At 39.2% G+C, this 26,785-nt stretch overlaps 1 protein-coding gene across 4 annotated transcripts in view; it reads left to right on the top strand.

The window, feature by feature from the left end:
- The window catches only part of ARHGEF26 (Rho guanine nucleotide exchange factor 26), a 129,597-nt gene that overhangs the window by 23,018 nt on the left and 79,794 nt on the right, over window positions 1-26,785 (top strand). For 3 of the 4 annotated variants that reach the window (XM_023260457.2, XM_045037415.1, XM_023260456.2), the window contains 2 exons: window positions 4,985-5,041; window positions 8,590-8,750. In XM_023260457.2, coding sequence (XP_023116225.1) covers window positions 4,985-5,041; window positions 8,590-8,750 — 218 coding nt within the window. The remainder of the gene's footprint in view (window positions 1-4,984; window positions 5,042-8,589; window positions 8,751-26,785) is intronic. The other variant, XM_045037416.1, reaches the window with a different exon arrangement.

Genomic DNA, 26,785 nt, shown 5'->3' with positions numbered 1-26,785 from the left:
AGAGGCCTGTACAATTTTAATTCTTTTTTCATGTAGGATAGCACACAGGAATCAGGTGTTAGAGGCTGCTATACTATTTTTTTTTCTTTTCTACACATGGAAATGAGGAACACTTGAGGAAACATGATGAACTTGATAATATTTCAGATTCTCTTAGCACAAATGTGCAAACTGCAAAAAACAGGTCAATTTAAAAAACTGTAGGTATAGGGGCGCCTGGGTGACTTCGGCTCATGTCACGATCTCGTGGTCCGTGAGCTCGAGCCCCGCGTCGGGCTCTGGGCTGATGGCTCAGAGCCTGGAGCCTGTTTCCGATTCTGTGTCTCCCTCTCTCTCTGCCCCTCCCCGTTCATGCTCTGTCTCTCTCTGTCCCAAAAATAAATAAACGTTAAAAAAAATTAAAAAAAAAACTGTAGGTATAAATATATGTTTTCTGTGCATTTTTTTTCCCTTTGGGGGGGAAAAATAGGCTGAGCATTTCAGTGAGTTTACTTAAGTTTACTGATAAGGTTGCTGTTTTTGAATTAGAAAATTTCTAGAGGTATTTACTATTCATATTCTCCTTATTTCCCTTCCTTTTCCACTCTCCACCCCTCCTTTCCTTCCTTGTTTCTTTCTGCTTGATCTTTTGCTCTAGTGTGTTCATTCTACCCTAATATTCTGTACTCTGCCTTTTGCTAGTCTCCATGGGGCCTCCTTTGATATCATTCTCTCCCTCTCTTTGGTTACATCTCTCCACACTCCTTAGTCTCTGAAAGCACCTGGCCTGTTCATGACCTTCTACATCCAGGTATCTGCTCTCAGGTACTACTTAATTTAGAGTTGAATGTAGAAAGAGGTCTCAGGTGGACAAACTGATTCCTCTTGGCTCTGGAGGGAGAAGCTGTCTAGCCTGCCCTGAACAGAGAAGGGCTGGGATAGGAGGGCAGGCCCCAGAGCAGTGGTCTGGCAGCCAGCCAGGAGGGCTTGCTTTGTCATAACTCTCTGGAGTAAACTTTCAGGCTTCTCCAATATGCTGCACTTCAGATTTCTTAATTATGACCCAAGAACACTCCCCTAGAATCTATCTTTCTTTCTTTCTTTCTTTCTTTCTTTCTTTCTTTCTTTCTTTCTTTCTTTCTTTCTTTCTTTCTTTCTTTCTTTCTTCTGTCTCTGTGGTTTTGTATGGGTTGCTGGTTTCTTACTGATGACTTTTTGTTAAAGGAGTATTTTATCATTGTTTGTATTAGTATTAATGAAATATGATAATTCTGGGAGTTAGCACTTTGCCTTTTCAACACTACCTTTCTTCCCCCTCTAAAGAAAAACTATTTTAGCTAGGGATCTTTTTTTCTTTTCTTTTTGATAGGATGAAGTACTGTTAATCCCTCAGTAAACTAGCTGTCGTCAGTATGGGTCTCAACGCCCATGTGGTCACTCTCTTTCTCTTAAGATTTCTTGGTCTGAACTCACTAATAATTTTGGACAGGGATGCCAGTGCATGGCAATTCTGGTGATCTCACCTGCAGAGATTGTGGGCATGGTGCCTGGATATCGATCTGCCAGGACTGTGTGTCAGGAAGGAAATCCTGTGAAATTCCTGCTCAGGGTTAACCAAACGGGAGCAGTGCTGAACGGTTTTATTCTTCTGGCCAGTCTCCTCCCTTATAAAATGGATGAAGAAGCCTTTTTAGCCATGAATTCTTGCTGACAGGCTGACCCAGGGTCAGGATGGTGGGTAAGGCTAAGAACATTCCACAGTATGGGTGGATGAAAAAGAACATATGGAGACTTGCTACAGACCTGGCATTAGAAGGAGTCTTAGTAATGATTGCCCAACACTAGAAAAGAGGTGCCTCTCGCAGAGAGCAGGAGTCCCTCCGCCATATAATATCATGATGGAGAGCATGAGCTCTGGAGTTAGACAGGCATGAAGGCAGATCCTGGCCTTGCTATCTGTTGGCTATGTGATCTCACATCTTAAACCTGAATTGGAGATAAGAATAGTATTGACTTTCTTGAGTTTTTATGAGGATTCGGTGGGAAAAGAGGTATAAAGTGCTTATTTCCACACTTCCAGGCACACAATAAATGTTCAGTCAGTGATTGCTACCTTTACCATTATTGATTTAAGACTCTTTCTACACGACTGTACTGTTTTTTGTCCTTTTCCAAAAGTCAGGTTGGAGACTGTGACATGTGATTGTCTTCATTTCCACGGCAGCACCATGTAGGGCACTGTGCACCAGCGGCCTTCACACAGGGCTTGCGCCAGCAGGGATTCATGGAGACTCTGCAGAGTGGACAGGGATACCATTTTCCAGATCTTTAAGTTCCAGGGATCCTCCTTTCTAACACTGAGACTGCATGTGCACAGTGTTACCCCAGGGTTTTTTCCCAGTTTCCTCTCTTACAGTTGCCCTTTTGCATTTTTACTAAAGAAAGGCGTCTCTCTTTTCCATCTCCTATCTTAGGGTGGTGCCTTGTTCCAATGTGTCAGACCACTGGGGCGCAAGATACGGGGGGGGGGTCAATTTAGAATACTGGTTTTAGGGGCGCCTGGGTGGCTCAGTCGGTTAAGCCTCTGACTTTGGCTCAGGTCATTATCTCATGGTTAGTGAGTTCAAGCCCCACGTTGGGCTCTGTGCTGAAGGCTCAGAGCCTGGAACTTGCTTTGGATTCTGTGTTGCCCTCTCTCTCTTCCCCTCCCCTGCTCGTGCTCTCTCTGTCTCTAAAAAATCAATAAACATTAAAAAACAAGTTTTTTTAGAATACTGGTTTTAGGGAAGCCTCTTTTAATGAAGCCACCATAAAGTCGCCACCTTACTAAGGGTTGCATTCTCAGTAAAATTCATTTTTAGGGTCTAATGCATTAAAGTTGGAAGTGATTGTGTTATTTTGATCATAGGTTATTAATGATAATTGTGGTGATTATATAATCCAGGAGAGGGTCTTTTATACTTAAAACTTATTGGTCAGAGGATACTTTAGAAAATTAAATTTAAAAGTGTACTTTTGCATCGAAGTATACTAGTGTAATTCCTCAGCTACCCTAACACATAGAATTACATTAGGAAATTTGGGAGGGAAATTGACATAGAAATGTGATTTTTATGGAGAAAGAAGAATAATCTCCAGTTGTTATGGAAAGTATATTTATCTTTAAATGGATGGTGGTGGATATCACATCATTATATTTTTTATATTCCACTGGATACATTGAAAACAGTGTAGGCAACAGGTTTTAAAATGTCTAGATTTACAATTAGCAGAAAACGATATCTTTTAGTTCTTATTTTATAAATGTTTATTTATTTTGAGAGAGAGAGAGAGAGCATGTGAGTGAGGGAGGGGCAAAGGACAGAGGGAGAGAGAGAATCCCAAGCAGGCTCCACACTGTCAGCATGGAGCCCAGTGTGGGACTTGATCTCATGAACCTGAACTGAAATCAGGTTGGATGCTTACCCGACTGAGACACCCAGGTGCCCCATCTTTTTAATTCTTTAAATACACAACGAAAACTTTGAGATGTCGACTTAAGAATGATCTAGGGGAACATGGTTAAGAAAACTTTATTTTTTATTTTTTATTAAAAAAAAATTTTTTTTTTCAACGTTTATTTATTTTTGGGACAGAGAGAGAGCATGAATGGGGGAGGGGCAGAGAGAGAGGGAGACACAGAATCGGAAACAGGCTCCAGGCTCCGAGCCATCAGCCCAGAGCCTGACGCGGGGCTCGAACTCACGGACCGCGAGATCGTGACCTGGCTGAAGTCGGACGCTTAACCGACTGCGCCACCCAGGCGCCCCAAGAAAACTTTATTAGGAAGTATGAAAACAAAATGTTTGAAGACCTGTGTTAATATTTTATTGCTATTAGTTTCTCAGAAAAGGGGAGGGCACTCACCTTTCTTGCGGTCCTTCTTTCTCTTAAGCACAGAATTTAATTGGTCAACTTGTATGTATGCCTGACCTTTTGCTAATTTATTTAAAAAAAAATTTTTTTTAACGTTTATTTATTTTTGAGACAGAGAGAGACAGAGCATGAACGGGGGAGGGGCAGAGAGAGAGGGAGACACAGAATCGGAAGCAGGCTCCAGGCTCTGAGCCGTCAGCCCAGAGCCCGATGCGGGGCTCGAACTCACAGACCGCGAGATCGTGACCCGGGCTGAAGTCGGACGCTTAACCGACTGAGCCAGCCGGGCACCCCTCTTTTGCTAATTTAATCTTCAGCTGAAAAACACGAGTATCTTTCCAGTGCCAGACTCTGTCAGGTGTAGCAGAAAACACACCAGGCCCCGCCTTCATGGAGTTCTTAGTTCAGCCTCTACTCTTTGGTTTAGAAACCGAATTATGATAGAATCTGCAGTAATCAAATAAAAATGGGTTGTAATTTAGGTAGGGACTGCAGTGATTTACCTAACGCTGCAACTGTGTTACTCCCAGTATGAGAGTGGCGTTCATGGCTCTTGTGGGTACTGTTGCTTGTCCAAAGAACATCAGGCTAACATCCTTATTTGGCAAATTTAAATATGTGAAATTCGGACAGAGAGGACTTTGTTTTCCTGTTTGATTGGGTTTCTATGAAGAGCACGGGTATTCTGTGGAGTCTTGGTGAAATATAGAATTAAAGTTACTTTTTAAGTGTGCGGTCTTGGGCAGTAAACTTTTGAGGGATGGCTTCACTTTCTTTATTGTTAGGTTTCTTCACTTATGATTTGTGAAGTTAATTTGAGAAGTATTTTAGGAATATGTAGACCTAAGACTAGAGCAGATTAATGCAACCTGATAGGAGAGTGTTCTAGACGCTTTGCAGTTCTTTTGTGTTAATGCTAGTTTATTAATATGATTCAATATTACATGAGGGACCCAGAAATTAATATGTGCTTAATTCACATGTCTTGCATAGTTTCCTATAGTTCATTTCTCGAAGGGTGTGGAGTTATGCCTTACGTGATAAATTGTTAAGGTTAATGAGCCCAACTTTCTTTTGCTTTTTCCTCTAGGTGAAAAGAAATGGATTATCACAGACAGTTAGCCAGGAGGAAAGAAAGAGACAGGAGGTATGTTTTCTACTGACAGATACTTTTATTTATATTTTTGATATATTTGTTAAGTTTTTAAATTTATTTCGAGAGACAGACCGTGTGAGTGAGGGAGGGGTAGAGAGAGAGGGAGAGAGAGCGAGAGAGAGACAGAGAGAAAGAGAGAATTCCAAGCAGGCTCCATACTGCCAGTGCAAAGCTGGATGCAGGGCTCAAACTCATGAACCATGAGGTCATGACCTGAGCCGAAATCAAGAGTTGGATGCTTAACTGACTGAGCCACCCAAGTGCCCCAAGCAGATACTTTTTAGAGCTCCAAGGAATGTGTGTGCTTTCATCTACTGTGTGCACTGGTTCAGTGTTTTCCTTCGAAAACGTATTCGTTTTGTTCTTTTAACATAGGCGGTATGTCATCGTTGTCAAATAAAGCTCCACGTAAGCACCCAGAAAAGAAAACTTTAAAATACCTTAATGTCATTTTAACTTAAATAACAAAGCACCTAGCAGAGGTATTTAAACTGAAAGAAATATGTTGAAAAATGAATGAGATGTTAGGTCCTGGAATTGAAAAAGGATGTTGGTGGGAAAACTGATGAAATCTGAGTAAAGTATATAAATTTGTCTACAGATAAAATGTAATGTACCCTCGCTGTGTCATGTGCCCTGGCTAGGGGAAGCTGGATGAAGAAAATACAGGAACTCTGAACCCTCTTTACAAGATTTCTATAAATTAAATTTGTACCAAAATAAAGGTTTACTTAATAAAAAATAAAACTGATAGTAATAGCATTTTACAACTTGAAGTTTAAATAAATGTAGTTTAAGGAAATTACTCATTGTAATAATATTGTGAAGTTCTCAAAACACTTTCCTCTTGTTTTGTGCATATTAACATGTATATATATATGTTTATGTATATATGTGTGTATACATATACACACACAAATATTGCACAAAGGACATGCACTGTATTTTTGTTTCATGGGCATAAATAACACAAAAATACACTGGTACATTATAGTGCCATTTTTTTTTTAAGTTTAAGAATAGTATATAACATTGGTGTACCCATCACTGAGAATTAACAAATATATTACATTTATACTTTTTACTCATATTTTTTAAAGACAACAAGACTTTCAATAAAGTAGAATTCCTTTTCTCCTCAGTTGTCATCTTCTTCCTCTCCTCCCCAGAGGCAACTGTAATTATGAAATGATGTGTATCTATCCAAATTGTGTTTTTAAGTCATGTATTACGTATATTTATGTACATGTATTTGGGTGCATGTGTGTGTGTTAAAATGTAGATACATGCTTATTCTGAACATGTTTTTTGTTTGCTTTTGACATTCAGCACTATATTTGGGATTTATGTAGGTTAATATATATTAATGTAGTATTAATATGTATGTAGTCCATTTTCTAAATTCCACCTTTTAAAAAAAAGCTATTGTCCAAATTTTGGACAGTAGGTGATATATTTTTTTTTTTTTTTTCTTTATCGCAACATAAACAGTGTTTCTTTGTGGACAAATTCAAGAGCTACTCTAGGGTCCTAAGCCCGTTTGATTTGAACATTTGTGTTCTTTTAAACCTTTCCTATTTTAAGCCTATTTCTTTCCCCTATATTTTGAAAATATTCAGATTTGTGATATAAAAAAACTAGTGATGGCAGCAAATCTAACTTTATGGTTTCTTTCTATTCCTATATGGCTATTTTTAGAAAGTTTAACCCAATTTTCTTTTAAATAGTTGATGGCTCTATTGCAGGATGTTTTAGCAGTTATTATGTTAAATCTCTTATATTAAACTACCACTTACTCATCTTTTCACGTGATCTATTCTATATTGTTCATGTCATATTTTTGTTCAAATCTTAGTATTTTGCATTTGATTACAAAAGCTTTTGCTTTTGAAAATATTTTGTCATTCCAAGTTACCATATCTATGAACAACCTGAAATCCACTATTTTTGGTCAGGAAGTGACAATTTTCTTCAGTCTGCATTGCATTTCCTAAGGATAATTGTATTGACTGAATAGAATTATACAAGATTCAGGTCAAGTGAGACTCTTAGTATTCTCACTCTTTACTCATTAGATGATTACATCACTTAAGTGCCTGGAGCACAGCTGAGGCTAGACCAACCCCTTTAAGTAAGACTTCCTTTAAAGCTTATAGATGCTGAAAAGGGAGGCGAACATTGAGACCAGCACCACAAAGCTGACTTACAAAATATGGCCCAGCCAGCAGTTGGGCTTCCGTGTGCCTGTGCCTGTCTGCTCCCACCTAGTCTCAGCCACAGCACAGGGCCTTATGGGAAGAATCTCCTGTGCCTTTTGAGTCAAGGGCTTGAGGGCAGGTGGGGAGGAGCCCTGGAGGTCAAGGCAATGATGTCAGTGTTACCAGGGAGATCTCCGGGAAGGATGCAAATCTCAAGCCTACAAGGATGTTTACCACCCTACCTCAGGAAGAATCCCTATATTGTGATTCTTGGAGGATCTGAAGTGGTTTTTGTTTTTTTGTTTTTGTTTTTAAATGTTACTTGTTTTTGTGTGTGTAAGACAGAGAGAGAGAGAGCGCGAGCAGGGGAGGTGCAGGGAGAGAGAGACACACAGAATGTGAAGCAGGCTCCAGGCTCTAAGCTGTCAGCACAGAGCCCGATGCGGGGCTTGAACCCACAGACCACGAGATCATGACCTGAGCCGAAGTCAGACGCTTAACCGACTGAGCCACCCAGGAGCCCCTGAAGTGATTTTTGTTAAGGAGCTAGATGAATTCCTTACACAGGGTGTAGGTGCCTATTCACTTATGCGGGCTGGCTTTTCATCATTATGAACACTTACCAGGTAACCATTGTGTGCCTGACACCAACCATTTCTGCAGACAGTCCTTCGCTCCTTCTTGAGATATTGACGAGAGCAGAGAGGGTGGCTTGTTGAATAAACAGAATTACTTTCAGTTGTATGAGTTTAATACAAAACAATTCCTGTGGCTGATAAAAACCTTTTAAGGGTGAATACAGTCATGCTCTTTTAATACAGCCAGACTCTTTGCTGTTATTGACTGCAAATTTGTTAGACTGAAACATGGGGAGAGAAAGGGCCCACACAAGAGGAGAGCAAAGAAATGTATTTGTAAGAAATTTTCTCTGAATCTCAAGTGATGTCTATAAATCCTTACTGTCCCAGAGCAGTCTACTTTGAAAACAGGGCTGTAGGAGATGACCCCAAAGGTTAATTAATGTCACACTGAGATTTTATGACAGGCCCTAGCTTTCTTCCATAGATTCCACCCCTTGGCAAAGCATGACCTCAGGATGCAATCTCAAGTCATCCAAGTGCTTACACTTTTTCATTTTTACACTGTTGGCAGTGACTCTATTTCTTGAGGTTTGGATGTTCATGCTTTACATGAAGTCAGTAGTTAGGTGATGCGTTTTCCTTAATGCTGATCTTTTTTTGCTTTTCAAGATATGTCTTTTTTATAGGAGAGTTATGAGAACTCATTTTAGTTCTTCAGTTATAAGAATTAATGATATCTTTCTTTTCCCCTCTTTACCAGGCTATCTTTGAAGTCATATCCTCTGAACACTCATATTTACTCAGCTTGGAGATCTTGATACGAATGTTTAAAAATTCTAAAGAACTGAGTGATACGATGACCAAAACAGAGAGTCACCATCTTTTCTCCAACATTATGGATGTGTGTGAGGCAAGCAAAAAGTAAGTTCACCTTAGCTGGCCTTTAGTCAGGCCAAGACATTCCTTACTAACGAACATCTGTGTTACCTCAAACAAGACCTTTAGAAGTATGAGGTCTCTCATGGAGTTAATTGGCTTTTATCTTTATTCCTTGAAATAAATTTTAAGGTATGTTTCAGGTTGTTGATGTCTAGATGGATGCCAAGTGTATAATGAGTTGTTTCTCACTCCTCTGTCCCTCCCTGTTCTCCTCACACTTGTCCTTTTATTCTTCCTTTTAAATTATACCAATAATAGAACAACTTTTAGTTGTGCAGGAGAAAATGACTCACAGTCATACTAGTCAAATACAAATGTTATTTTTGTCTACATTTTCACATTTTTTGTTCATATATGTAATTATTATTTTGAAAATGTAGTCACAGTGACCTGCTGGTTTCTTTAGGTTTTCTCTATTTAAGATTCCATAAATACTATTAGAGGAGTTTCCATTATTAGTTTTAGTGAGTGTAGGAATCTCAGCTTGTATACCAGTGATGAGCTCTTGTATTCTTTTGAGTGAACTACAGAGCCTGTACTGGAGCCATGTGCCAGCGGTGGGCTAAGCTGAGCCATCCTGAGTTGCTATTTTGCTAGGTCAAAATGGTTGAATATTGGCAATTTTATATAGTTGGGTCAAAGGTGGGTTTACCGTCTAATTAATGAAGCTTAAGCTTTAAGCTTTAATTAATTATTTGCTTTTGTGCCTGTTTTTTTTTCTTTTTTTTTAAAGTTTATTTAGGGGCGCCTGGGAGGCTTGGTCGGTTAAGAGTCAGACTTCAGCTCAGGTCATGATCTCATGGTCCGTGAGTTCGAGCCCCGCGTCAGGCTCTGTGCTGACAGCTCAGAGCCTGGAGCCTGTTTCAGATTCTGTGTCTCCCTCTCTCTCTGCTCCTCCCCTGTTCATGCTCTGTCTCTCTCTGTCTCAAAAATAAATAAACGTTAAAAAAAAATTTAAAAAAAAAGTTTACTTATTTTTTTTGAGAGAAAGAGTGGGAGAGGGGCAGAGAGAGAAAGAGACAGAGAAAGAATCCCAGGCAGGCTCTGCGCTGTCAGAACAGAGCCCGATACGGGGCTCAATCCCACGAACTGTGAGATCATGACCCGAGCCGAAATCAAGAGTCAGACACCTAACCAACTGAGCCAGTCAGGTGCCCTGTGCCTATTTATTTTTCTAATTTTTGTGCCTGTGTGTTGTACCTGCTTTACTACCCACAAAAACCGGATCTGTCCTAGGTAGGGAGTATTCTTGTGAATCTGGACATTGTTTATTTGTCACGTTAGGGTAGAGCCAAGTAGACAGTAATGATAACATGCTCATGCCCACTGGCACCTTCACTGTGTGCAAGTAGATCTTCCTTTTGAACTTACAAGATTGACCATTCATGTTGAACACGTAAGCCTATGAATTGAGGCTACTTCAGAGTGCTGGAGTTTGTGGTCAGATCCATGAGATCTTCAAAATTTCATGGAAGTGACACAACTTCAGAATCCAAATTCTGCCACAGGAAAAGATGTTGGTAATCTTGATACTGATGTGGATACTTAAAAAGAACGTGTTTTGAGAAGGCAGTGGGCCCGTGGTGTGTGTGGGTGGGGGCATGCACCACAGCTTGGAAATCCTTGTTTAGACATGGGGTTGTTGCTTGTGTTCAGCCCATTGGTCCTCTTGGTAGTCTTAGCAGTTTTGGTAAGAGAAAGGGACATCTCTTTTCTCCTTCAGTGAAGAGTCAGAACAAGAGCCTTAGATGGTGTGTCCCTATTTGAAAGGTATTCACATTTCAAAGTGAGTCTCCTTCATTTTAACGTGTATTTTGGTTGATCTATAAAACCAGAGCTCTGTTTTAGATACACAGCTATCAAGAATTAATACTGTTTTGATAACTATAAAATGTAAGTCATGATTTCAATGAGAATATGTTTTCTGAAAACCACAGTGGCATGTTTTTATTCTTCTGTGGAATTGTGCTTTGACTTGTGTGGGCATCAGTCAGCTTCTTGCAGTGTATAAATGACTCCAGAGAAAGCCTTTAGTAAATTCTGTTGTAGACAGCAACAGTTCTTGGGCAGAGGATGCTTTGTGTCCTTACCTTCTTTGGGCCCCCAAAGCACTGCTTGCTTATCAGGGTAGTTCACCAGGGTCCTGGGCTCCAGCAGTTGCCTTTCCTTTTGGTAGTTGGTTAACCTTGAACAGGTTGCTAAACCTTCTCCCCTCATTTCTTATTTATTAAATGGGGATTAAAAAAAAATCTATAGCTGGTTAACCATGAAATAAGTAAGTCATTTTGTTTAAATTATAGATTACAATTTTGTGATTTTAATTTCAATCTTTTAAAAAATTGAAATCTTTTATGATTTCATTAAAAAGTTTTCATTTCTCGGGCACCTGGGTGGCTCAGCCTATTGAGCATCTGACTTTGGCTCAGGTCATGATCTCATGGTTCATGGGTTCAGGCCACATCTTGGGCTCTGTGGTGACAGCTCAGAGCCTGGAGCCTGCTTCAGATTCTGTGTCTCCCTCTCTCTCTGCTCCTCCCCCGCTCATGCTCTGTCTCTCTCTGTCTCAAAAATAAACATTAAAAAAAAAAAAAATTTAATGTGATAACTACTTGATGTGCTACCCATGAAAGAGTTTCCAGTCCTAAGGAAATACTAAATAAAATGTTGAATAAAGCAAATGACTGGTGTTCAAATTAGTGATTACTGATGAAGCATGGCGTTGCTCAGTGTGGCATAATCAAGACTATCTTCATTGTTGTACTTTCATGAAAAATTGTAGCTAGAGTTGAGGTCAGAACAAGCTTTGTGAATTCAATAGTGGCTCAGGTTCTTCACTGCTTGCCGATAAATAACACTAAGAAGCCTTTCTGTGTAAGAAGATGTTATATGAAAGCAGGCAGGGACAAGATCATTCCGATTCTGGGTGTGAGTGCTTATCAGTGGCATTTCCCTACTAAGTTCTTTGTTTTGTAAAGAATTGCTCATTTCAGTCATCACTTGTGGAGCCTCCTATTCTGCAAGATGCCTGGGTTCTAGAGCATTTCTGCTGGCATCCAGCCAGTGTCTCTTGGTCTCCAAGGATCATCAGTAGCTGGTGGCACATCTGTAGTGTGTGTGCAGAGGAATCATAGAGCAGGGCCCTGCCTCTGAAATGGATAGGCCTGGGTCACGCTGGAGGTTATGGGCTGAAGGGTCCCTGGTGAGGGTGAGAGCAGATGGTGAAGGCCTTTGTGTGCCCAGCTGAGGAGTTTTCAAAGTTTCCTGAAGGCTGTGTGGAAACATGGAGTGATCCAGTAGGGGACGGCCAGGGTGGCCCAGGAGATGACAGTATGGTGTTTGCATTAGAGAGGATGTAAAGATGGTGGAAGGTTTGAGGCCACCGCAGTAATACAGCTGGACATGATGGGAAACAGAGGGGTCCTATGAAGAAGGACTTGCGAGATACTTGGAACATGGAGTCTTGAGGACTTGGTGAGAAAGAGGAGTTTTGTTTGCCTCCCACAGGTGTCTGCCTGGTTGACTGTGGACAGTGGTTGTATTAGCTAGGATATAAGGCAAACAGGTTGGGGCTTAGGGAGATAAGGAATTCAGTTGGGACCTGTTTTGAAGTGACAGTGGAGCATGAGGGGAGAATGTCAACTTGAAAGGAGAAAAATGGATTAGAACTCCAGAAAAATCTTGACTAGAGATGTAGATTTGAGTTAGTTCTCCACACTGTGGGTTTAAATGAGATACTGGAGCTTGTAACAGTTGGTTTTCAAGTGGTGGCGGTGGTTGTATTTACCTACTAGGGGCATTTGGAAACGTATTTTTGATTGCCCCAGTGACTTGGAGAGTCTCCTGGCATTTGAAGATGGGGACAGAAGTGCCAGGTACCCTACTGTTGGTAGGACTGACCCAGACACTCCTGAATTGTCCCGTCCAGATGCCAGGTGTGCCCTCCTTGAGATGCATGGGTAAAAGGGAATGGAAAAGAAAGCCAGTGTCAGAATTTTGGCACAAAAACACTTAAGGAGTCTGTGGTTTGGGACAGAAATGAAGTAAATAGGATAAGAATGACGCTGATCTTTCTCAGGCTCCTTGGCTTTCTCTTTAATGCCTTCCTGTGACCCTTTCTGGCCTGGCAACTGTTTGCATTGTGTGTGTGAGGAGGTAGCTGGACTCCTGCTGATCCTATATTTGTCCCCTCCTGGGAAAATGCCTCTTTTCTTTTCCTTCGGTGATGATTAGAGCTGAATCTTTTAAATTTATGCCTTTGGATCCATTCCAGTGCAGAGCCTTTGACCTCCCAGCTCTGGACCTACTGCCTTTTACCTTAACTGTGTTAACTTCCTTCTGACTCAGATTCGTGAAACCCCTCTGGATTCATGGGCCTCCTGTCTTTTAAGGACCAAAGATGCTTTCATGTATCTATGTCCATTTAGAATGATTTACAGATAATTTCTGTATTAATAGGAAAAGACCTACAAGTATGATTGATTTACATACATTTGCAGCAGAATATGATCTAATTCTTGCTTTTACATTTAAGATCTATTGATGGTAAAAGACATACTTTCAGGAAAAGAAATGGCCTTTAGTAAAGACTAAATGTCAACCCTATGGCTGTCTTTAGAAATGCTATACGCTAAGTAAGGTGTTTTGTGTTAAAAGGATTTCTGCAAAATGAAAAGTAGATGAGCCTTTGTTTTGATGTTTTATAAAATGATGTGTTTGTACTCCCAATGCTGAGTTTTCATTATAAATTTCTAGGTGATGGATTTAAATTTTTTCAATAATAGAATATACTATTATTTGTAACCTATAAAAATATACTGCTAAAGAACTTTGCAAGATGCTTGCTTTTCTTTTTCACATTCCAAAGTTAAGAGATTGGCATTTCTTTAGGAAGTAATTTAAAGCTAAAACTATGCCATCTTCAATTTTACAGAGTAAAATAAAAATATCCATCAATGTGCTTTCGTGTCCCGAGGAACTGAATTTGTTCCCAAGATATGATGAGCAGCTAATGCCAAACTCTTCAGTTCCTGCCTTGTGTGGAAGAGTAACTTACAAAAATAATAAACATACAAAATAGTACTTACCCAGCACTTGCTTCTCTAGAAGATTATTTTTCCTGATTTTAATCAGATTATGTGAAAATTGAAATATCAGGGGACACTAAATACTGTTCTCAATATATATGCTTTAATATTATTTTCTGAAATGACTTTATGTTCCAAAAGTTGACATTTTACTCAAGTAATGGTGTAGCATATCTGTGTTGTAAAGTAGTTTTCCTATTTGGTAATTAAAAACTCTAAACTTTAATGCATTAACAGTAAACCTTAAAAACTTTTATAGTATTAATATTAGCATTTCATCCTTCCTAATTTTTAAAGCTAAATTTTATTTATTTATTTATTTATTTATTTATTTATTTATTTACTTATTTATTTTTGAAGTTTATTTATTTTTGAGAAGCAGAGGGTGAGAGGGACAGAGGACCTGAAGTGTGGAGCTTGCGCCCACGAACCTTGAGATCATGACCTGAACCGAAGTTGGACGCTTAACCACTCAGGCGCCCCTAAAGCTAAATTTTACAAGAAAACATAATTAAGTTTAGGCCAGAGAATATGGAACTCTTTATGTTGTAGAACCTGAAGTATTGGCTATTGCCATTGTTTTTGGTCAGCAAATTTTTTTTTTTTTTTTTTTTTACTCCATAGAAGTTTACCACAGAATCTTTGGTAAATAAAGCAACTGCCCTGTTTATCTTCATGGAACAAAAAATCTTTCTTTTTAAAATCCAACTTCTTCAGCTGATAGTTGAAAGACGGTGACACTCAGAAGCTACTTTTTATGACACGCTTTGGCTTTTTCCGTCCTGAGATAAGGAAACAAAGAAGTTGATTTGAAATTCACCTCAAGTACTCTACAATAGCATGGATATTTTAGTCCACATTGTTCAGCTTTTAGTAATAACCAGTGTCTGAAGTAATAGTACAAGAAATAAGTAGTTATTTAAATATCATTTCAAGTAGGGGAAGAAGGATGACAGGTGTCTGAATAATAGCCCCAGTCCTTTCAGGGAAGGCTGTGGAGAAGCAGTGAGAGGTCTGAAGAGTTTGTAAGTCTTTGTAACTGATGCCACCTAGTTAAAAATGACTGAGGAGACGTATGCCCTTAAGTTCATTCCTTTCTGAAATTCCATCAAAAATGATAGAATAGTCAAGAACATTGGGGCGCCTGGGTGGCGCAGTCGGTTAAGCGTCCGACTTCAGCCAGGTCACGATCTCGCGGTCCGTGAGTTCGAGCCCCGTGTCAGGCTCTGGGCTGATGGCTCAGAGCCTGGAGCCTGTTTCCGATTCTGTGTCTCCCTCTCTCTCTGCCCCTCCCCCGTTCATGCTCTGTCTCTCTCTGTCCCAAAAAATAAATAAACGTTGAAAAAAAAAATTAAAAAAAAAAAAAGAACATAAACCCCCAAGGATCAAAAACAAGCAAATAAAACAAGCAGATCAAAAAAACCAAAGCAAAACAAAATCAAACCCCAAAATTTAAAAAGAAGAGACAATGACAGCAATATTTTGGAACCTGAAAACAGATGGACTCTCAGGTAACTATTTCAGGCAATTTGAACAGGTTAACTCTAAACTGGTAGTGAGGAAATCCAAGAAAGAATTAGATTGAACCCCCAGAACCTCTGACTGGCTTATTTCACTGAGCATAATACCCTCCAGTTCCATCCACATTGTTGCAGATGGTAAGATTTCATTCTTTTTCATTGCTGAGTAGTATTCCACTATATATATATATATATATATATATATATATATATATATACACACACACACACACACACACACACACACACACACACACACACACCATATCTTCTTTATCCATTCATCAGTTGATGGACATTTGGACTCTTTCCATAATTTGGCGATTGTTGATAGTACTGCTATAAACTGTGGGGTACATGTGCCCCTATGAATCAACACTCCTTTATATAAATACCTACTAGTGCAATTGCTGGCTTATAGTTCTATATTTAATTTTTTGAGGAACCTCCATACTGTTTTCCAGAGTGGCTGTGCCAGTTTACATTCCCACCAACAGTGCAAGAGGGTTCCCCTTTCTCCACATCCTTGCCAACATCTGTTGTTTCCTGAGTTGTTAATTTCAGCCACTCTGACCGGTGTGAGGTGGTATCTCAGTGTAGTTTTGATTGGTATTTCCCGAATGATGAGCAATATTGAGCATCTTTTCATATGTCTGTTTGCCATCTGGAAGTCTTCTTTGGAAAAGTGTCTATTCATGTCTTCTGCCCATTTCTGCATGGATGTTGAGTTTGATAAGTTCTTTGTAGATTTTGGATACTAACCCTTTATTGGATATTTCATTTGCAAATATCTTCTCCCATTCCGTTGGTTGCCTTTTAGTTTTGTTGATTGTTTCCTGTACTATGCAGAAGCTTTTTATCTTGATGAGGTCCCAATAGTTCATTTTTGCTTTTATTTCCCTTGGCAAATACTTGTTATCTCTACATCTTAGTTCTCCCTCTGTCCAATGGGGACCGTAGCTTATCTAACCTCATAGGGTTGGTATGAGAATTAAAGGGGATCACACTTGGTGCGATACTAGGTAAACTCAAGTAGGAGTGATTTTGTTGATATTAGTACTGTTATTTTGATCATCTCTATCTGGTTTATGAAATGTCTCTGAATTACTTATTTAGTGACTTTTGTATGATATATCTCTATATTTGCCTCTGCTGTCATTGTTTAGGGACTAGGTTAAAGAATAGGTTTTATGGATTGTGGCACAATGGTTTGCATGAGTTTCTTCTTAAAGATGATCGTGGCATGTTTTACAACATTATAACAATCATCTTCATTTTGATATTGAATGAAGTAAAAATAAATGGATTCTTCCTTGATCATAAAGCATGTTAGTTCTGACTTAGGTTAGGACTAAAATCTGAGCTGTTTGCTTCCTCTCAGTATTGTGTTTGTCTTGTAAGCAGTGGATTCCTTGGAACATTCTTTCAAAACACACCCTAACATGCTCCGGCTGCCAATTGGGCCATTCTCCTGGTTGGTTTTTGCAGATGGTTGGGGCTACTACACGCTTTTTTGCCTTTTTGCATTGCTTTTGCAAGGTCCGAGAGTCTGTGGATTCTGAGTTGTCACACAGAGATTTAAACTTGGACCAGGATCTTGGTTGGGACAGATGGAAGTGTTACCAGGCTCAGTCATTAGCTGTTATCAATCTTAAACTAGAGTAGAATTATGGAAAAAGAAACAATGGCTGGGGTGTAGTTGCAGTATTTCATCTGCATTGCATTTACAGCTGTAGATTTTGAACCATTACATGGATTTTTGACTCTTGCCAGTTTTGAGTTAAACAAGCAGGACCACACAGTTTTTCTGGCCGATGGAAAAGATTTTAATGTAAACTTTGTGATCTCGCCAAGTTAAATCTAGCACTTGATTTAAGCACGAGGAAGATGGTTGACGAATTAAATTTCAAAAGCAAACTCCTTTAAGCTTGCTTATTGCTCATTTATTGTCAGATGTTACCTCTAAACACTGTGCATTAATTATTAGCACCTGGGCATCAATTTTGTTTCTCCAATGCTTTTCTTATTTCATCTGATTTAATCCTTTATAGAGTCTTGTGGAATACCATCATTTCTTTACTGCAGGAGCTTGAAACCCAAATTATGTGAATTGGTTTAAGATCATTCACTTAAAAGAAATGGAAACTAGTGATTTTTTTTTTTTTTTTTTTTTGCTTCTTTAGAATGCATTCCCCTAGACCACTTTTTCAGAACTACACATACATTTTAAGCACAGTTATGGTTTCAGTGTAGGGCCTCTACTAGGGATTGCCCATCTGGAAAATAGTTAGGATTTGTTCTTTTTGGTATACATCGCTTTTGGCGCTAGTTGTAGAGAGTGATTAGATGCTTATCTCCTATTTGCATGTCTTTGACCTCTTAGAATGTGGAGAACTTAAAAGCAAAGAGCATTTAGTGTTTTGACACTGCTCCGTGCATGGCACATCATAGACATCATCTTGTTATTTCCCCATGATCATCATTCCCTCAGGGATAACTGTCCAGTAGCTTTATCCTTGGCAGTCTCTGAATGTGGCTCCATGGTTGAAGTGTTGACTGTGTTCTCTAGAAATAAGCTAATTAATCATGAAAATCTTATAATTTATATCTTATCAGAAGCCCTAATATGCAACTATTCAATAAAATTAAAAAAACATTCAAATTGTTTTTGTTGAGGTCCTTCAACTACTTTCACAATGATTTGGGGAAGAAAAGAGAATGTATGTTTGGAAAGTGCTGTCTAAATTCAGATTATTTGCTGCTTCTTTGTGAAAAGTCTGATGTTTTCAGAGTAAACTTTCATAGAAAATGAGTTTGCAAGTCTTTCTTAGGACTTAAATGAAAGAATTCTTTGTCCCGTATGTGGTAATGTAAATACTGAGCAACCTTGCAGAAAAATAGTTTAATTTTTAAAATGTCAGCTTTGTGTAAAAGCTGTGAAAATATGATTTTATTAAAAAATCTGAAATCACTTTCTATATGCTAAGAAGACAGGTTAATACTGTTTTAAATATTAATTCAGTATATTATTACCGTATTCTTAGTGTGTTTTTTTAAAGGATGGGGATTAAATCACACAAGCCTTGTGATTTTAGATTTTACAAGTATATTTGTAGAAAAATATCTTGAGGAAAATGTGTATCATGAATGGTATTTGTTAAAGAACCTAACTGATACTTTATCTATACAGTGTTTTCTTTGGATTTCAAAAAGGTTTCAGGAAATGATTTGAATTTGGAAAAAAATTTGGTGGAAAGGTTCCATAGAAACGTCAAGATTGGCTAAGATTGACCTTGTCACTTGTGGGGGTTTCAAACAAAGGTCCCTTTGTAGCAAGAAAACTGTCTCTGTATCGAGAGTTCATTGGAATTTCTTTTCTAGCAGAGAAGAGTGATATGAACAACTAGAACAGGGCACAATGGCAGTGTTTGTGTTTATCTGCTGAAGTTGTCCTGTTCTGGAACTCCTACTTCTGCTTCTCTTGCATCTTGTGTATGTTTGATGCACAACACTTCGTTACACATATGTATGTATGTGTTTGTGTGTGTGTGTAGATATCTTTGAAACATATGCTAGGAATAAGATGTTTTCCAGGACATCTTTTTTTTTTAATGTTTTTATTAATTTTTTGAGAAGAGAGTATGAGCAGGGGAGGGGCAGAGAGAGGGCGATAGAGGCTCTGAAGTGGGCTCTGAATTGTCAGCAGTGAGCCCATGCGGGGCTCAAACTCACACGCTGCGAGATCATGACCAGAGCTGAAGGCGGACGCTCAACTGACTGAGCCACCCAGGTGCCCCTCCAGGACATCTTTATAGCCACTTTCACAAGTTGAAATTTTAGTTGAGTCTATTCTATTGAAAAGGGAGCAGAAATGATTAAAGCTATGAAATTATTCTCTCAGATTTCAGTAAGTAGCGTTAAGTTAAAGATCATCAGGAGGACTATTTATTTTTTTTTTAAATCTATTATCACAGATTTAAGCTGCTTTATGTCTAATTTTTGGAGCATCTGGTGGAGTCATCTGGGAATGTATGTTTTGCAGGTTTTAAGCCACATTAAATATGAGGGAAGAGTTGGTTTGGCTTATTTGTGTTTATGCCAACCATAGGGATCGCTGTATTAAATGCCTTTATTTGGGCCCTTGCCTATCCTTTATTTTTCTTTTTCAGTCTTCTGGCCAATATCCAGTTTACTAACACGAAACTACTTTTGTGATCAGAATATAGCTTTATTAATTTAGAATATCGGAGTATCAGTTAACCAATTTATTAATAGCTATAGAGGTCAGGATGTCATTTTACTAACATTTCCGAACAGTTTACACTAAGGGTGGTTCTGCTTTTTTGCACATTAAGTATCCTTTCCAACTGTTAGAGAAGAGGGAACGTGTAATGATCTAAACTTAAAACACTCTGCCTCCACATATTGTTGAATAAAACATATTCTTCTGGACTCTTTGAAGACCCCGTGTGTTTGGAAGCTCAGATGTTCAGGCTGGAGAAACTTTGGCTTGCTTTTGTCTGTTTTATTGCAGACTTTCTTGGCATGAACTGATTCTTAATTTTGAAGTCTAATTCTTACTGATCACACTTGTCTCTCCTGAGACTAGAGCAAGGAATCCTAATCTCGTCTGTAAGCGAATCACTTCATCCTTCCACATGTTAGCTGCAAAGTGAGTTTTCCGTCAGCATGGAGCTAATGTTTATCAGACTAACTAAGGAGTCTAAAACTGGGGCCCTGAGGTGCTTGTCCACTTAGGAGTCTGTTCTCACCAACTCACGCTGGAGAATTACTTATTTCTACCAGTGCTTTTGCTAGACAGTATATTCTCCCCATGGTGTATGAATTCATGAAAGTTGGTCTCGTGAGGCTCATGAGGGTGGGCTTTGCAAACATTACCTTAGGCTCACAGTCTGACTTACATTAGGGCCTGGATGTGGTAAGTGGTAAAAGCCTTTTGGGGATGGTATGGAAAAATGTAGCTGTATACATGGCCAGTTTTTTTTTTTTTTTTTTTTTAATGTGGGAACGATTGACTGGAAGAAGTAAAGATGTGAATAACCTGCTAATAAGATAATATATGAAAACAGTTTTCTGAGAGTCGACATCCAAGCTATGAAAAACAGATGGGGCAGAGGGCTCTGAAAGCATAACTGCCTGTTCCTTTCCTCTGCAAACTGTTGAACACCATGTCTGAGGACAACGTGGCATAACATTTTGATTATCTTGGTGGCAGTATTTCTTTTAATGAGCCTGGAATTCAATTAGGCAAAGCGTGACAAAGTAAAGGTTTAATTTGTCTAGAACTGCTTTGATCCATTTGAAATGCATGCTTTTTCCTCATCAAGGCTGGCTAGATATTGATCATCTGGAGGAGGCTACTCTGTTATAATACAAGAAATAGTGGGTGAGAGGTCCTGCCCATCACCACTCAAAATAATAGATATATGTGGTAAACAATTCAAATTCTGCCAAAGGGTGTGCAGTGAGAAGTAAGTCCCCCAGTACAACTGGTTTGTTGTATAGCTTCCAGAGATGCTCTCTGCATGTACAAGTATGATATTTTTTATGTGACGATAGCTTACCTTACACACTGTTCGGCACCAGTACCTATTTATTTCCTTTTAGTCAAATAGCCAGATTCTCAAATGAAGGATAAGATTAGGTATGTTTTTTTTTTCCCTCTTCCTGTACTCCCCAATAAGCCAGGGTTTCCCCTGTTTTTTTTTTTTTTCTCCTACTTTAAATGAATTGTTCCACATGACTTACGGAATTAATTTCTTAGGGAAATAGTCATTTCTGTGAATATGAGATTTTTGAGCATTACATCTTCCTCTTTGATAAAATATTTTAGGGTGAGGTTTTTTTTTAACAATAATTTATAGAGTACCTACTATGTGCCAGGCAATGTGCTAGGCATTGGAAATATAATACTGATTAGGACAGGCATAATTTCTGTCCTGGTGATTTGTTGGGGTAAGCACACAGGGAACAGGTACCTGAGAAATGGGGTACCCCTCAAAGCAGGACCTCAGCACAGCCTGGGGAAACAGGGAAGTCACTCTTAACCCTTAGTTTTTCTTCCTACCTTATGCTCTCTTACTAGATTGATCTCATAAGGTTATTGCTATTTAATAAAAGTTTAGTTTAATGGATTTTTTAATTCAAATATAATTTAACTTAGTCTTGAACTATACAGTCATATATGAACATACTAGTCATATGTTAATTATTTTATATTTGCAACTAATTTCATTAAATGGGCAACTGGTATATATAGAATAGGGCTTAGTAAACCAACGTTTTGTAATGTAATAAATTGATCATTTAACTATAGTATGAAGATTTTTATTTAAAGAAAAACAGAGCCTGGGTTGTATCTATCACAGTTCAAAATACTAAATGTGCTTTTAGTTTGAATACATAGTTCTTTGCCTTCCTTACCTCTGAGTGATTTATAAATATGGGGGATTTGGATATTGTCAGTTTATCTAGCTTAAGGAAAAGTCATCAGATTTCTGTTTTACTAGAAACTCCTTTTATGTCATGTTCTTAGATAAGGTTTAGTTTTGTTCAAATTTCTGTAAGTCATGATGACGGTTTTGTTTTTTAAACTGTCAGATAATTTATTTAAAATAGGAAATAGAAATTGTGAAACCTATCTTGTTAGATAATTAGCTTGACTAAGATCTAGCCCACTTTCTATTAATTTGTTTCTCCTGGTAATCGCTGTGGTACAGCTGAGCTTGGTTAACACTTTTACTTTGTTTTGTGTTTAATAAACTATTTCCATGCATGTGTAGGATAGAGAGGGGAGATTAGAGGCCACCTATCCCATTCTGTAACTTCTAGTCCCCCTGGGTCCCACAGCTGATTAGAATCAGAGCTAAGTCTGACCCTTGCTTGATTCCTAATTTTACAAGAAAGAATATTTCATTGTGTTCTTAGTTATGTATTTACATGGCTTAAAGTGCAAACAGTGTCAGTGGTATAGACTTGTGCACTGAGATGCCTTGCTCACCCCTCCTATTTGCATTGACCCTGTTACCCCCACACTCTTTTACCATGAAAGATGTCTTGTTTCTCCTACAAGCATTTCTTTGTAAATTTTTATTTTTATTTTATTTATTTATTTATTAAAAAAATTTTTTTAATGTTTATTATTGAGACAGAGAGAGACAGAGCATGGACAGGGGAAGGGTCAGAGAGAGATAGGGAGGCACAGAATCTGAAACAGGCTCCAGGCTCTGAGCTGTCAGCACAGAGCCCGACACGGGGCTCCAACTCACGGACCGTGAGATCATGACCTGAGCCAAAGTCAGACGCTTAACGGACTGAGCCACCCAGGCGCCCCTCTTTGTAAATTTTTACAGTTTATTTATTTTCAGAGAGAGAGAGAGTGTGTGAGAGAGTGAGTGAGGGAGGGGGGGAGAGAGAGAGAGAGAGAGAGAGAGAGAGAGAGAGAGAGAGAGAGAGAGAGAGAGAGAGAGAGAGAATCTCAAGCACGCTCCACACTGTCAGCGTGGAGCCAGATGCGGGGCTCGAACCCACCAAACTCACTGTGAGATCATGACCTGAATTGACATCAAAAGTTGGAAGCTTAACCGACTGAGCCACCCAGGCACCCTTTCTGCCAGCATTTCTTTATGTAAGTATAGGCAAATACGAATGGTTTCTTGTTGTCTCTCTTTTCTTAAGAACTAGCATGCTGACTATACACTATTCTGCATCCTTTTTTCTCTCATTGGAGTTTAAATTTACGCTCCCTGGGAAGAGTCAGTATGCCTATCCCACTTCGTTTGCTTCAGTTAGATCAGAACCAGGTTCTTCTATTTAGCTCGACTCCATAGCATATGAGAAATATGGGGCCTTGGCTGTGTGAAAAACGGTTAGAAATGTAAAGTAAAACTCAAGATACAAAGTTATTAAAATTGCTATTATTTGACCCAAAGAAGAGAAGGTTTAGGCATGATTACTTTTTTTTTAATTTTTATTTTTTTTAACGTTTATTTATTTTTGAGACAGACAGAGACACAGCATGAATGGGGGAGGGACAGAGAGAGAGGGAGACACAGAATCGGAAGCAGGCTGCAGGCTCTGAGCCATCAGCCCAGATGCGGGGCTCGAACTCATGGACTGCGAGATCGTGACCTGAGCTGAAGTCGGACGCTTAACCGACCGAGCCACCCAGGCGCCCCCATGATTACTTTATAGATCAGAAAAAGGTGGCTCAGAGGGAGGTGAGTTACCCACAGTCACCCAACCAGTGGGTATTTGAGTGGGGACTTGCACTCAGATTTGCCCGTCAGTGTTGAAGTCTCTGTACTTATGCTGCTGCAGGAAGTTTGTGAGTGATGTGTACAGTTGATACTCTTTATTTGTGGATTCCATATTTGCAAATTGCCTACTCACTCAAATTTATTTGTAACCCAGAATTAATACTTGCTGTGCTTTTGCAGTCCTTCAGACACGCAGTCTACTTAATGCCACATTTTTCACATTTTTGTGGCCTTTTTGGTTGGTGATCTTGCTCTTTAAAATGGCCCCCGAAAGATACAGTGCTGAAGTGCTATCTGGAGTTTCTAGGTGCAAGAAGGCTGTTCTGTGTCTTATGGAGAAATGTCTGTGTTGGATAAGCTTTGTCAGGCATGAGTTGTAGTGTTGTTGGCCAGAAGTTCAATGCTAGGGAATTAATAATATTAAAGGAAACATCCTTAAACAGAAGCATACTTAAAATAAGGTTATGTATTGATCAGTTGATGAAAATGCTGTGATGAGAGGCTTATAGAAAGCTAACCCCGTATTTCCACTAGGAGCACTGGTTCAGTATTTGCTAATTCAGTGTTTGCAGTAACTTTATAGAACATAACTACCATAAGTAATGAGAATCATCAATACATACAAAACTTAAGTGGCCACCTCCTTGCTAGCTCTAGTTGGGTTTATCTTTTCTCATTCCACCCTAAGGTATATCAGGAGTAATTTCAGTTGGATGTAAGAGAAAGGAAATTGCCCAGTAATGAAATAATTCAGGACTGTGAAAAACTGTGATTAAGATTTAATTGCTTCTAAAATGCTTCTAATTCTAAAATGCTGTAAAAATGGAGACTTCTAGAATGTTGCTAAAGTAGTGTTACAGTATGGCATGGTGACTAACCAAGAGTGTCATCAGTCTGCTTGGGGTCTAATCCCTGTTCTCCTGCATGTCCTGTGTGACCCTGGGCAAGCTTTTTAACATCTTTGTGCCTCAGTATGCACGTACATAAAAATGGAAATAACAGTACCTATTTTCTTGGGTTGTTGTGGAAATTAAATTAGTCAATACATGAAAAGCAGTTGGAATAGTTGGTGGTATTCAGTAAGTGTTCTTTAAATTATTAGGGTAATTGCACATTCTCATCTGTCCAGGATGATTTCATTTGTACAGGTGGGATTATTAATTGCCCCATTTCACTCTCAAAAGGTATCCCAATTTGGGGAATAAATTATGTGTTGATGTTCACCAGCTGTGAGGATGATTCTTCATTATCTGATAATACCTAATTAGTGGCTACTTCTGTAAATACAGGTTGGGATGATTATCTTCTTTTTCCTCTTCAAGAGCTAAGTTGAAAACTCCGTTCCCCTAGTTTTGGAGGGCTGCTAGGAAAAGATGAAATGAAGGGGAACAGGTTGAATATTCAGATGTGGCAGGTGTGTGGCTTTTACTCATTTTGCTTCCTGCTCTATAAAAAAGAGTAGTCTGGAGTGTGGTTCTGGTTAGTGAGTTATGTCTTTACCACTGGTCAGCTCTTCCTCCAGTAGCCAGGAAGGACTTGTGGAAAACACTACTGGTCAAGGGATCTAAGAGATCAGGGTTGGTTAAGAAGCTCCCATAAAACTCGTCTTAACTTCTAACCATGTGAGAAGAGACAGTGTCTATGGACTCCCCTGATGGAGGTAATTGTAAACTCTTGGCTGATGTCACTGCTACTAAAGGGTGATGAGGACCTTCCTCCCTCTGGAGATCTTTAGAAAAAGCATTGTATACTTTTCTAGCTAGGATGCTGTGAATACACCCTGATACACAGGAACAGATTAAGTGATACACTTTTAGGTGTCTCTTCATTTGGCTCATTCACTGATGTTTCCATATACTTTATTTTTTAGAACAGTTTTAGGTTACAGCAAAATTGAGTGGAAAATACAGATTGCCTACATAGTCCCTGATCTCCCACAAGCACAGCCTCCTTTGCTATCAACACCTTTCACCAGAGTGATACACTTGTGATCATCAAACCCATGCTGACACATCATTTCACCAAAAATCCTAGGTTACAGTAGAATTCCTTCTTGGTGTTGTACAATCTGTGGGTTTTGACAAATGTATGACACGTATCCACCATGATAGTATCATACAGGTTAATTTCACTGCCCCAGAAATCCTCTGTGTTCTGTCTATTCATCCCCTCCCTCTGCCCAAGCCCATAGCAACCACTGATCTTTTTACTCTCTCCATAGTTTTGCCATTAATTATAGTGTTGAGTTTTTAAGTGGTTATTTTTCTCACATGCCCTAGGGAGCCAGTGCTGAGCAGGCAGTTGGGTATCTAAGTCTAGATTTGGAAGTTTGATGGCTTGAAACATGTTTGGGAGGGGTTGGTATTTAGATGGGATTTCAGGCAAGGATGTTGGGTGAGGTTTCTACAGAAAGGATGGAGATGCAGGAGTGAATGCCAAGCACGAAGCCCTGGGACTTTCCAACACTAAGAGACTGGGATTATGGGAGAAGGGCCAGCAAAGGAGGCTGAGAAGGAGCAGCTGATGGTGGTGGGGACGGGGTTGAAGGAGACCTAGGGGAATGGTGTGGCTAGAAGCCAAGTGGTATCTAGCTTGCTTTTTGTTTTCTTTCTGTGTTTATAGGGGAAACAAATCAGTATACCTTAAGAATTACTTTAGGGGCTCCTGGGTGTCTCAGTCAGTTACGCGTCTAACTTTGGCTCAGGACGTGATCTCATGGTTTGTAAGTTCAAGCCCTGCATCAGCTGTCAGCACAGAGCCTCCTTCAGATCCTCCCTCTCTCTCTGCCCCTCCCCCATGCTCTCTCTTTCTCTCTCAAAAATAAACATTAAAAAAAAACAAAACAAAAGGATTCCACAAGATGGAAGGTTTTTTTTGGAGGATCCATATTTTGTACTGTGTCTGTAGGTTGCAGAGTTCTGCACCAGAAGCGGTTGCTGTAGGTTCACTTCACCGTATGATCAGTGTATAAAGGATGCACCTTCAGAACCCATTAGTCTTGGGCCTTCAAAGGGTTATTGGGGTAATTGGTATTCCTGCTAATCGGAGAAAGGAAGGATTGAGTGCTTCACTCAAAAAGGCAAGATGCTTTTGTTGAAGTTTTACTGGGACAGTCGGATGTAGGTGTTTCTTCC

Source organism: Felis catus, chromosome C2, assembly GCF_018350175.1.
Source record: "Felis catus isolate Fca126 chromosome C2, F.catus_Fca126_mat1.0, whole genome shotgun sequence".
Lineage (NCBI taxonomy): Eukaryota > Metazoa > Chordata > Mammalia > Carnivora > Felidae > Felis > Felis catus.
Note: the sequence above shows the minus strand (reverse complement) of the source record. Positions and strands in the feature narration are given on the sequence as shown.